General features: G+C 42.5%; 1 protein-coding gene across 1 annotated transcript; it reads left to right on the top strand.

Moving 5' to 3' along the window:
• Positions 1-141: 141 nt before the first annotated feature.
• Positions 142-12,233, top strand: pwwp2b (PWWP domain containing 2B). The gene is made up of 3 exons (XM_042502333.1): positions 142-524; positions 4,164-5,888; positions 10,387-12,233. The coding sequence occupies exons 1-3, from the start codon at positions 385-387 to the stop codon at positions 10,391-10,393; spliced, it is 1,872 nt and encodes a 623-aa protein (XP_042358267.1). The 5' UTR covers positions 142-384; the 3' UTR covers positions 10,394-12,233.
• The last annotated feature ends 1,536 nt before the right edge of the window (positions 12,234-13,769 follow it).

Raw genomic sequence — 13,769 nt, 5'->3', positions numbered from 1 at the left:
TTCATGAGTATCGCTTACAACGCGTCAGGAAATGCATCCACATTTAACTCGTTTTCCTGTAATGGTGATTTACGTTTGGATTGGAAACGGAGGCATCCCCGAGCTAAAAGTCGCTACTCACGAATGGCATCAAACAAGTCAAAGTGAGACAGAGGGAGGGTAGGCCTTGTCTTGAGAGATTTTTGCTCCTCTAGCACAGGGAGCGTGATGTCAGCGGTGGCAGTACTGTTGTAATTGACTTGGTGGGGGTGATGGCGTCATTTTATGCCCTGGTGTAGCCTCCTGCTCCAATAGCGAAGGCGAGACGGATCTTTAGCCGACGCGACCGTGGCTCCCTTGGCCGGGATCGAGCACCGCCGAGCCGGACACTTCACGCCGGGAAACATGGAGGCTGTGGCCGAGGAGCTGCGGGCCGGCTCTCGGGTACCTGTCACTATCGATCAAATAGTTAACGATACACTGGTGGTGACGCTGACCTACCGAGAAAGGAGCTACACGGGGATATTACTTGACTGCAACAAAAAGTGAGTGTTATTTCGGTTATTATCTTTATACATTTGTCTTTGAAATTAATTTGCTAAACTCAGGTAACGGCTAATCTACCTTTGATGCTAACGAGTCGAAGCTAGCTAGTTAGCTGTTAGCTAGCTGTTAAGCTAACTAGGCCCCCATACAAAAGACTCGTAGGTTATTGTAGCTGACAGGGAAGCTATCTGCTAGCTTGTCGGCTAATAGCAAACTCTTTTAATTTTAACCCCATAAAAAGGTATTTAAACATGTTATTTTAATACGGAGACGTAGTGTATGCCAAGACAGGACCCTTGGGTAGAGATATTGTTTATGACTATTTTTGAACAATGACTAATGTCAGTGGGTTCATCTATAGCTTATTGTTAGCCTAATCAAATACAGAGCAGCTAAAACGTATTCAGTAGAATGGTAGGCCCTGCCTGAACAATGTTCTGTGTATTAGCTATATTTTGATGTGTTTATACATACAGATAGTATTGCACTGTGTATTACTTTTCTGAAGTGATGTTTCAATTCAAATAATCTGAAATACATTTGCAGTCCTGAGAGATGGCCCTTCATAGGCAGTGTTTTTTGATCTGCAGAAACAATGGAAAATGGCAATAATGATACATGTGGGATATGATAAATCACAACTGTAATGCTTTTTCTTTCATGCTGGTTCTGTTCAGATCAAGAGAGGATCTGATCTTAGGTTTTGTGTTTGGTAAGTGAAGGCCCACTCTAGTCTGTTAAAACACAATCCTGTTCAACTGAGAAAACCATAAAGGTAAAATCTGACATGTATCAGTGTAATGTCTTATCAGCTTGTGTCACATGTATAAGCCTTGTGTTGCTCCTGGTGCTGTGCACCTTAAAAGCCACTGGCTTTAGACTATTTATAGAGCAGCAGAATCAGAATCTGACTAGCTTTGCCCCTTAGTATGCTTAGATGGTTTTTCATGTGAGAGCTCAAGCTGTCCTGAAAATAACCCTCCCAAATGGGAAAAGGCAGGCCTTGGAATAACTCAAAATAGGCCTATATTTTAGGCCTTGTCACTGACAAAATTTGACTTCTTCTTCCTTTTCAGCTCATGGAAATACATTTCCTGCCATTGTTTCCCACAGGTTTTTTTATAATGTCATCATCTAGACCTATCATTCAGGCAGATCTTGGCGTCTAGTTTCACTGTACACAACGTGAAATGGCAACAGTGCGGTGAATCATGGCTGGTCATATGCTGTGTCCTTGTACTGTGCTTAACTGCCAGCACTGCCTGTTCCCTGTCACTGGCAGCCCTGTTTGTGGCGTGTCAATCACAGTGAAGGCTAATATTCAGCTGCTTTAGGGCACATATAAAAAGGTGAGAGGAACAAACCGCACCAAGAGACTATTATTCGGAGGTGCCTGCCAGTTACTTCTCCAGGGGAGGAAAACAGGCTCCCCAAATGTGCACTAATTAATAATCTCACCACACATAAGCCCCGAATAGACACGGATGCAAAAACAAACTGAAATCTCCTGGCTCCTTCCCTACATCTCTGAATCCCGAGTGATTCATGGGATTGTTTTTGTTCAGTCAGATGTTGGGGAGGGGGGGTTCCTGGGCATCCTGTAGTCTCTTTGTCTGCTGTCTCCTGACTAAAGCAGCACAGCCATGTTACTGTTGCCTGCCAGCCACCTCTCAAAGACTCCTTGGCAGTTGGGCCTTCTTTGGACATGTTTGCTTGTCCTAGAGTACCAAAAAGAGCACATAAAATGTGTCAAAGAGAGTCAGTGATACTATTGCTTCATTTTTGTGGCCTAAAGGCAGCAGCGCAGATAACCGCCTGGCTGCTTACGGACCCCAACCCCCACACGTAAAGAATTTTCAGCATACAGGTGATAGGCAGACTGGTGTCAGTGTGCCCAGTCAAAGTAAAGCAAAACGATAAAATAGGTTTTCCTGTTAAAAGCCTAGGATAGGCCACTCATAAGGAATGCTTGAACAGCTGTGTTTGCTTTTTTTCTTCTCTTAGCTTAATTGAAACAGCAACGTATTTGATTTGTGCTGTCCCACTGGCCTTAAAGGGATAGTTTGCTTTTATCAAAGTGGGTTTGTTCCTTTCCATAGTCAGTGTATCACCTATAGTGGACGCCGGTCAGCACACCCCAGTTTGGAGCAGCAGGCAGGAGATCAGCCTCGAAAGTTAAGCAATGCACTGCTGTGTGTAAGGGGAGAAGCAAAACATATTTTAGCCACTTTAAAAAATCAGTATTAGTTGTGCTGCATTTAGAATACTTCCACCTGTTTGCCTTGCCTCACAGACAGCAAACTTGAGCCATTATCTATGCTCTCATCAAAGCTACTAGATTGTTTGATATTGGTGACTCTGAGCTAAACGTTTGAAACACTTAAGTCACAGAGTAAATCTGTGTTCATTCTAGTACAAGACACTGTGGCGTCTGCAAGGATGGCACGCGAGCTACAGGCATGAGCAGGGCTGCTTATGCTCAATGCGTAGTTAATTGCAGTGTGCTTCGAAATGCTGGGCGGTGTACATATAACATATTTTCTGTTGATATGCAACAAGACAAGGAGTGTTACTGGAAGAATGTACCAGAAAAGTAGGCTGCTAAAGTAGTAAATACCAACATTCAGCCAAACATTGCATTTGTATACTGTAATTATGCTTACCTCAAAGTCGAAATGATTTTATATGACTTTGTAACCCATGGGGTCACCACTCTTTCCATGAAGCTATTATTTTAGCTTTTACAGTAATCTCTCATATTCAGCCACACCCCAGAGTAAGTGTGATAGGTTATTTCTTTCCAATACTTTATGGCCTTTTTATTGTAACGGCGAACCTGCTCGGGCAGTCCTCCTTCAAAGGTGTCTCTGTTGAACTGAAAAGCGCTGTGCGTGCAGTAGGTGCCAAGTTACAAAAATGTAAGTGGTACATGACCAAGCTCCACGACAACTTTTGGAGCCTTTGCACTAGACGCCAAAGGGCTAATTATGTCCTTTTTTGGCACATGAAGCTTGAGCCATTGACACGACAGAAAGCATAAACTGCACATAACACTAACTAACTAAATTAACTAGTAACTGATTGAGGCAGCGGTAGACCAGCAACTCCTGTGTTCTGTGAGGCACAATTTTTGTTTTTGTTAAAGCAGTGTGGTGGCTTTGAAGACAGCATAGATGACAGCTTTCCTGGTTTCTAAGTGTCTGATGGCAAGGTAAAGGAAAATATTCCAATTATAGTTAAAAATTAAACGGTTATTGATTTTTTTAAGGTGACTAAAATATGTTTTCTGTTGCCCCTATATTCAGCAGTACATTGCTTAGCTTCTGTGTAAGTACTCGTGCCTGCTTCACCAAACTCGGCGTGCTGTTCACCATCCATCAGATGTAATACTCTGACTATGGATAAGTAGTGGACAGCCCCACTTAAAAAAAACTGATCTATCCCTTTAAGTCATCTGACATGGTGAAATACAAGCATAGCGTTACAGTGGAGGAAATTGCTTAACTAAAAAATTCAAGAAATGCTTGTCATATGTAACAAGAATGTTTGTGTTGGCTTTTATGAATGTCACTTCACTCTAATGAAGCTGAATGAGACACACAGTTATTCATTTGTATTTTTTCTGTTCTTGATTTCAGGACTGGGCTATTCTGTCTACCAGATTTCACAGCAAAACCAGGGGACTGCCCGATATCTACACCGGCTTGTGAAATCCCAGAAGTTCTGAGTGAGGAGCCGGTTTCCAAATCTCCCAGCCAGACTTCACATAGACCAAAGGATGAAAACACTCTCCCAGAAAGCAGCATACCTACTGCACCTCTCCCCTGCCCCGTACCCACACCAGTGCCAGCTGGACAGACTCCTTACCCTCCTTATTTTGAAGGAGCCCCCTTCCCTCAGCCCTTATGGGTGCGCCACAGCTACAGCCAATGGGTACCTCAGCCCCCTCCGCGACCAATCAAGAGAAAGAAGAGGCGGACGAGAGAGCCTGGCCGCATGACCATGAGCACTATCCGTCTGCGGCCACGGCAGGTACTGTGTGAAAAGTGCAAGAACACACTGAATAGTGATGAGGACAGCAAAGACGGCATGAGCAACACTAAGACTTCTAGAAAAGAGAATGCACTACACAGCGACGACGACGGTGATGACAAGGATATCCCCTCAAAGCTGTCGAGAAAAGAGGACGTAGTTTCAACCAAGGACACTAAGAGACGTGAAAATGGCACAAGCCTTGACAGCAAGCGCCTCAGGAAGGACAAAAGGGGAGACTCTGAAGGGGAGAAGTTCCCCATGGGTGATGTTATCCCCCACAGTCCCGTCATAAAGATCTCCTACAGCACTCCACAGGGCAAGGGGGAGGTCATGAAGATCCCCGCCAGAGTCCACGGTTCAGTCAAACCATTCTGCCCCAAACAACTGGCGCAGAATGGCGTGGGAGAAAATGGCAAGACGCCCTCTGATCCCACCAAGGAGCAACGGCACATTTTAGATGCCACAAGGTCTGGCCTCACCGTGTCCATTCCCAAACTCAAATTAACCAGGCCATTTACAACCGTGGGTCAGGACTTGCCTTCTCCAAAGATCCATTTGAGACCCCCGCAGAGGGAGAGCGAGGAGAGTATGGTCGAGTACGAGGCAGAACTTGTTGGAGGCAACAGGAGACGAAGCCCCAGGGTGCCCGGTCCCTGCCTTCCCCACTCTGAAGACTCCGGGGAAGGTAAAAACTCTCTGGAGTTGTGGTCTGGGAGTTCGGGAGAGGAAGCGGAGCGCGGCCACAGCGACCTCACCCTCCTCATCAATTTCCGTAAGCGTAAAGCAGATTCTTCTAGCCTGTCGGTCTGCAGCAGCGACAGTCTAGATGAGTCCAAGTCCTTTAGCTCTGACGGGACCTCACCAGAGCTGTGCGACCTAGCCCCAGGTGAAGACCTGTCCGTAACCTCATCTTCAGTCCCATCACGGGAAGACTGCAAGACAGTGCCGCCGCTCACGGTGCGGCTTCACACCCGCAGCATGACAAAGTGCGTAACAGAGGAGGGCCACGCCGTAGCGGTGGGCGACATCGTGTGGGGAAAGATTCACGGCTTTCCCTGGTGGCCAGCGCGGGTGCTCAGCATCAGCGGTACCCGCAAACAGGAGACAGCTAATTGCGAGGCCCAGTGGCCCCAGGCAAAGGTGGCGTGGTTTGGTTCGCCCACCACTTCCCAGCTGTCCGTTGCCAAACTGTCACCGTTCAGGGAGCTCTTCAGGTCCCGCTTCAACCGCAAGAAGAAAGGGATGTACCGGAGAGCCATCCTGGAGGCAGCCAAGGCCGTAGGACACATGGGCCCAGAGATTACATCGCTGCTTTCCCACTGTGACACGTAGGTTAGTTCACAACAGTTAGATGTTACATGTGGTTGCATCACATTTACTCTTTTAGATAAATGTGTCTGTGCTTTCCAAGACATGAAATAGGGCTGGGCAATACACTGAAAACTGACCAAAAGCAACATTTTTGATCTCCTAAGTCGTGGCTGTATGTTTGATTTCTAAACTCAGAGAAAACTGAGCAACAAGGGCACATATCTAAGAGCTTGCACAAAAAGGCAAATGCCATGTTGTTATTGTGAGCACATATGGGGTTCAGTAAACAATACAGAGCAAAACAATGGTATTTGCAGATGTTGTTGGAAAAAAGTTGCAGCTACAAAAGGGAGCAATATGTGCCATCAGCTGAAAGACATAAAATATGAAGAGTGAATGGCCAAGAAAAAAAGAAGCAACAGTCTATAATTATAATAATTCATTTTTTTTTAGGAAATTATCTAAATACACCTTTCTAATCATCAGGCTTACAGTATGCATAAAATGCAACGTCAAACTGACTAAACTAATTAGTAACTAAAGCGTTATGAAACTTGGATGTAGTCTGAACCTAATATAGGACACACTGTTATTCTTTGGAGGCTTTGTGGTTGTAGTTGAGAGTTGATAGCATGTTTTCCATTTGCACTCAGTAAAAAAAAAAAACAATTTTCTTTAGTCTGACTTTATTCAAATCCTGTACTGAGTCTTTTTAGGTTCAGTATTCAAAATTTAAAAGTAACCTCAAGACTTGAGATTATTCGACGTCTCAAGGATGAAAAGTCAAAAACAGTTTTGAGTGGCAGTCTAATTAATGCATCCCGACATAAGCACAGTATACATGTATAGCAGAGAACATGACATTTTGCTTAAATATTTATCTTGATGTTTACAAAAATCAGCCGGCGTCTCCTCATATTTCTCAAGCTACTTGATCCAAATATGAAGCTACGGATTTGAAACTATCAGGCTGTCAGCCTCAATTATTGATATGATGTGAATTAAAGTATATCTGTTAGATTCTGGCTTCTGAAATTTATGGGACACCATTAGTCAGATCATTTCTCTTTCTTCTCAAATGAGCTTTGGCCGAGCACAGACAGCAGCCCGCAGAGAGCTCTAACCAGACTACAGACAAGTTTAATTTAGGCCTGTTATCAAGTTACTCACTGAATTAACATTGATAAGTGACAGCTGATATGACCACATGCCATCACCGTTGAACCGATGAAATTGCCGGTCAGTGTCAGCTACAAATTAGAAGCTGCAACCCTGAAAAAGAGATTAGTTCTCATTTGAGTTTAGCGAATCTGCATTTCGCCAGCTCAGGTGTCAGGGTGACATATGCTTGAAATGTTAGCACTGTAAAGCCCGGATATCCTAATGACATTCCACACCCTAAAATAACCTGCAGGCTGAACGAGACGCCATCAAGGTGTTATTCACATCTATTCAAAACGTTCCTCGCTTTGGTAGACGCAAAGAGTCATAATCCTCAGTGTATAAAATGACTAAGGCGTTCAGTGCAAGGACGGAGGTGTGTATTTGTAAAGGTGTCGTTATCGTTACTGTGTATACATTTCAGGTCATATTGCCCAGCCCTGTTCTTGAATGTCTTATAAAATGAGTACTTTGATGATGTTCACATTAAGCTTTTGGGGGAATGTGAGCTGATCGAACATTATTCGGCATCAACCTGCTTATATAAACAAATAATTAGTTCTGCCGTGTCAGCCTCAAGACACCAGCTATATTTATGTCATGAAGGAGTTTCTGTATTCGAAGCTGAAAAGCAAACATTAATACCAGCTTTAATCCGGGCACAGGCTGTACAGCTTACTGTCAACAGGAAGAGCTTGGTGATGAGACCCAACAAATACAGTAGCACAATGAAAGTAAGGGCTCATTTCCACTGCATGGTTAGCTCAACTCACTTTTTGGACCAGGTTTTTCGAGTGCAGATAGTACTCCCTAATTGTCGGCGGAATATCCTGACCTCATCTCCAAGGCACACAGAATCCTGTCATCAGCAGCCAAACAGAGGGACATCTGCACTTTGTCGATTGTGCAGCACAGGGTTCGTTTTTTTGTAGTTTTGTGGGCTATTGGCTTTTCAAAAATTCGTGCAGCTTTGCTGTGTCACACAAGTGAAGATTCCAGTGATATCCTCTGTGGTCGGCAGTGTTTTTACTCTACCTTTCAGTATGGACTCAGCACTTTTGGAAATGTGACCAGAATGGTACCAAAAAGGGATTAGGTAGCATTCCCAGCTATTACTAATAAAAAACCCAAAGTCAAGTTGCGTAGAGCCATGGGCACCATACAGTGGAAATGCAAAATAATTTAAAGGTGTCTGTCACCATGAGGTACTGCAAGTTAGGGCTGAGTATCTATAGTCAAAACCTGTAAGGTACCGACCAAAATAACCCAGTAATATCAAAACTAGGGATGCATGATAAGTCATTGGTATTTGCAGATATTGGCTTTAAAATGAATAATTGGAATCCTATAAATATTTATATGTGTGTGTGTGTGTGTATATATATATATACAGTGAACATGTACAATACATCATCACTAAGTTGAAATATTTTCTATTTTGCACAATGAGTGAATATTACATACGTTGTAAAGCATTGTATTTTATGTCTCCATCTGCCCGTGCCCATCACGATAACAGCATGCATAATATATTAATTCCTCTACAGAGGAGACTAATGATCACTCAAATTAGGTTGGGATAAAAAAAAAAAAGGATATATCCATATCGGTGATGGTCAAATGGGGTTTTTTGTTGTTTTTTTATCAGGATATCGCCAAAAAAAAAAATCTAATTTTGTGCATCCCTAATCAAAACCTCAGTCAAGCAATATCTGCATGTGATCCTTTTTGCTCCTAGATCTAGGAAAAAAGGATATTTGAAGTGATTTGCTCACAGCCAATCACTGCAAGTTGTCTTTGATTTACTGCAACCCATATTAGAAATGGCATCAGGTCCTACATTACCGGTACATACAGGGCGTGATCACGATGCAGAATTTGGTGTCTCATTTTGTTGTCAGATTGTGCGATAGAGGGAGAAAGTAAACATCGGTGTGTGTGTGTGTGTGTGTGTGTGTGTGACGGTTACGTTGACAGTGAGGCTGCTGCGACCAGAGCAGAGAGTATGAAACACAGCCATGCAGTGTGGGTACAGTTGAGGCTGTTTGTCAGTGAATAAGTGCTGTAACACTTCAGGTCAAGTTCAAGTGTTTTACTCATCACAGGCTGATTAAAATGGGCCCAAAGTTGGCGAGCTATGCTGAAGGTCTCCAGATTTTCTCATTGCAGTTACAATGTCAGCAACTCTAACAGATAATGGAGAAATATTTGGCTGTTGAGTCTCTCCTGAGATAGGGAGACAACTATTGATCCCAACTAAGAATATTAGCTGTTTTTAGTACTGTAACTGTTATCTAGTGTTAAATTATTATTCCTATTAACTATTATTAATTAATAGTGTTTTGTATTTATTGATATTAAGTACACTTAAAATAGTTCAGAGTTAGGCCTGATATATTCAGTTTCAAGTTTAAATTTGCATTTCCAGTAGAAAAGCCATTTTTTAAAAATGTAATTGATCGGTTCAAGCACGGTTTTAGGTGTTTGGTATTATATTAAAAGTTTTGTTTTAGCACTGGTAAAAAAACAAACAAACAAACAATAATATCAAACCCTACATGTGATTGGCTCACTACCACAGCAGCTGCAGTCTGTGTACAGTCTGTGTGATGAAGTTAAGCACGGTGTATTTGAAGTTATAATTGTACTACATGCGTGTGGCGTCTGGTGGCATTCTGCACAACTGAACGCTTCCGCTCACATGACGGTTACTGAATCAAAAAAAAGGACTCTAACTTTAAGTACCCTGTTGGCATCCACATCACTTTCAGAATACTGGTATTGGTATAGTATTTTTTTAAAGATACCCAGCCCTACTGCAAGTGCATATCTTAAAAATAAACTGTCATGTGTGGCTATGCCCGGCTCTTCCCCCTGGATTACGACTGCATTTTCATTGTGTAGCCAAAGCATTGAAACTCACCACACACTCAGAGGTTAAATGTTGTCTTTTGAGTGATACGACAGACAGACAGGCTGCTCCCAGCCCTTGTGTTTACTCTGTTATGGGCTCAGATGCCAAGAAGAGGTTGGTTGTAGTTGAGAATATCCACAGTAAGGAGTTAAGGCGAGCCTATATTTGGTGTTTTTTCCAGAGCTCATAAAGGAAGCGTTTTTCTTGCTCTGTCAGCGACACAGAGGTTTCTAGCAGGCTGGAAAGTAGCTGACGTTCACTTCAGAGCGCTCCATAATCTTCAGATGACTAACATGACATGTTGAGGAGGAACCACATCTCCCTCGGTGCTGAGCCTCGTACACTGTTGAGAATCCTCTGCACCGGATATATGACCTGCCTTGTTTGCTCATTGTCTTTACTTTGTGCCCCCCCCCCCCCTTCTTTTCTCTCTTGTGCAGAGGCTGAGGGCTGAAGAGAGGTCTCCGAGTTTTTTCTGAATTCTCAGACTGTGTCATCAAGACCCAGGAGGGGAGTACGTGCGGTTGCCACGGCTACTATTTATATGCCGTTTTTTGTTTTTTTTTGTTGTTGTTGTTTTGTTTTATTTTTTTATTTTTCACATGGCTGGTTGAAAAATGGCCGCCAAGGTGGAGTGTTGTTGAGACTGGATAAGGGAGCAAAGAAAAAAAAAAGGCCACTCATGGTCTGCTATGAACTGAACTATTCCTCCTTTTTTTTATTTTCTAGATTTAATCATATTTCAATAGAGCCGAATAACGACACTACAAGGACAAAAATGTATTTATTATCTGTAATGGTTTATTATGATCCACCCTTCGACTACAATCTTGCAAAAACAAAAAGCCTCCCAGTCTGCTGCTGTCATTATCGCGGTCCTCGCCGCTGATCACTGCGAGGTCCAACCAGAGGAAGCCGGTGGCGTCTTCAAAGGAACCCCCCGCCCCTCCTCCTCCTCCTCCTCCTCCTCCTCCTGGACACGAGCCGATTGACCACGGTTTAAAAAGTCTTATCCTCTTCTGAAAATGTGAGCGGCTCCATCCAGAGACAGTAGTGAGTGTTCCAGCTCTTCTAGCGATCAGTGTTCCATCCTCGTAGCCTTTCTGCGACGTTAGTTTGGATTTGTGGATGTATTTATACTGAACTCTATTCCTCTCCAGTTGTGTCTCTCTTCCATTTCATTTTTAACTTCTAGATGTCAGCGAACTTTCCCCTCCCCTTCCCCTCCAACTCTTCTGTTTTTTCCTGAGAACCATTTTTACATCACTTTAATTATTTAAAGCGTCACGTTTAAGAAAAAAAAAGCACTTTATCTGTACCTTGGTGGCCTGCTGTAAGCTCACTGTCTAAAATTTTGCGAGATACAGCCCTGATAGGCAGCAGGGGAGTTCAGAAGTCTTTGTGGTTGACTATCCATGGCCTTGGAGATACAAAAAAAAAAAAAAAAAATGTATTATATGATTTTGGGGACACCAGACACGGATGGTTGTGTACACTGTATTCTCGCATTTGGGTGCGTTTCTCTCTCAGCTTATCTGCCACACACACACACACTACAAAAACATTTCCACTGGAGAAACATGGGTGAACAAATGTGTCAAAGCCCCCCTATGCATTATCAGTTAAAGCTTTACGAGTGACTTTTGGGAGAGAGAAAAAGAAAAAAAAGACATGCTGTAAGAATACTGTGAATTCAACTGCTGAGCGTGCTGAAGAAAAGCTCGCTACTAGTCAGAGCTTGCAGTTATTGAGTCATCTGGCTAAAGCAGACTGCAACACTGACCTTTAGTGACCTTTTGTGTGGAAAGCAGCACTGTTGGAATGGGGGGGGGGGGGGGCTGTGAAGACAAGAGGCTGTCGAGCTCAGCCCCGGTCTGTATTAAAAAAAACGTACCGAAGATTGCACACAGTCACGCTCAGCCAACCAGCCCGTCTCCCTTCCGCCTGTCTGGGAACACTTTGTTCACATCGTGGCTGAAAACTAGCTCCCTGGTTGTCAGTGAGAGGAGTGTGTTTATTAGGGGGAGCAGGTGATGCACTCCTACCAGGTTGATAATCGGCGGTTTGACCGCTTGCCGTCAAGCCCGGCTAGTTTCCAGGCAGCCTTACACAGCGAGGAGGAGTGGGAGAGTCTAAATGTTCTGTATGCCTGAGAGGGTTGTCAGGATTTTCCCGTGTGTGAGCAACATGGCTATCTACTGTTGCCCACGTTGGTCAATGTTAATTGGCTACTTTTTTGTTTTCTTTTTTTACATGTACTGTACATAAAATAAAATATAAAGCAATACTGGGCTGTTGTGGACGGGTCTTTGATGACGAGAGTCATGCTGTGGTAGCTCAGGTTATTGGTGTCCATATCTGGTTTGTTGCTTTTAACCTTTTGAAACCTGAGCAACCGGGTTTGATTTTTTTTTTTTTCAGAAACATGGGGAAAAGGATATGAGCAAATGAACAAGACACGGCCCAAAAATTAGCAAAAAAATTAGTAAAATAATTTAGCAAAAAAAAGTATAACAAAAACAAACAAGAAAATGACCCCAAAGCAGTGCTGAAGAAAATTTATTTATTTTGTATGGTTTATTATATATTTTCTGCAGCATAATTTTAAAAATAAAATTCTAATTATGAATAAAGTTTTCTGGATACTTTCCCCCTTTTTTGGTTAATTTTGTAATAATCCTTTTTTTTTCAAAAAGGTAATTTTTCTCTTACGAATCTATTGCAATTTGTGGGACATTTCTTGCCAAGTTGGCTATTGCATTTTTTTTCATGTTTTAGAAAGTAATCAAAGCAATTTACTCAGGTTTCAAAGGATCAGCACAAGAAAACTGCTGTCAGTCCAGGTTTCAAAGGGTTAATGATTAAACTGCTGAAGGGGAAGTATGGCCTATCATATTCAGGTTTTTAAGCCTTTTTAAAGGTACAATTAACCAATTTTCTAAATGAGGAAATGTGTAAAATTGGCAAAATGCAACTTAATCTCATACCACAGTTAACTCCTCATAAATACTTCTTTTAAAAAGTTGTATAATGTTGTTTGTTACTCTGGAGCGAGCTCACCAAAATAAGAAAAAATGACCCCAATGATGTCATTCGGGCTACTTTGAATTTAGCTTGTGACTTCATGTTTTTGACTGAAAGCCTGAGAGTTGTTGGTGTGGAGCTTAAAATAAATGAGTGCCAGGAAGCACTCTAATGAAAGATGCCATCCAGTTGCATTATGAAATGGAAAATGTAGGAGCCAGTGTTTTAGGGACTAAAAGTCAGGATATTTCAGCCTCTGTTGCATTCTTGTTTTAGTCTCCTTCAATGTCCCCATTTTCTGGAAGTGTGATTAAAAAAAAGTACTGAAAGTGTCGCCATTACTCTGATGGTGTTTCCCAACAATATGCACGTTTCAGTGCCAGCTTGGAGTGCTCAGTTTTCTACTTTTACCTTTACTTTGTATGTAATGTTACTTTTGACAACATTTTGAAGAACCAGTGTAGTTCACAGCTGCTCCAACGATCGTGTTAAACTAATGCTTTGAGGAAAAACTGATTGTGGAGTTAACACTGCTTAGCTGATGCCTACAGGTAATCTATTAACACAATCAACTACCTGTGGCCTTATCATGAAATATAACGTTGGTTACTCTAAGAAGAGTCATGACCCAAATGTTAACATTCGGTGAGCTTCACAAACATGTACAATGGTGTCCAGTGTTTCAGTTCGATTAGTGATCGTAAACTAGTTACTCAGCAGAATGTGTCATGGTTGCTCGTAGTGAAGACAGCTATTAACAGGATATGTCCTCTTAATAGTCTTCAGTTTTACTTACACA

Source organism: Plectropomus leopardus, chromosome 15, assembly GCF_008729295.1.
Source record: "Plectropomus leopardus isolate mb chromosome 15, YSFRI_Pleo_2.0, whole genome shotgun sequence".
NCBI classification, from domain to species: Eukaryota; Metazoa; Chordata; class Actinopteri; order Perciformes; family Serranidae; genus Plectropomus; species Plectropomus leopardus.
This window is presented reverse-complemented; position numbering and strand designations above follow the sequence as displayed.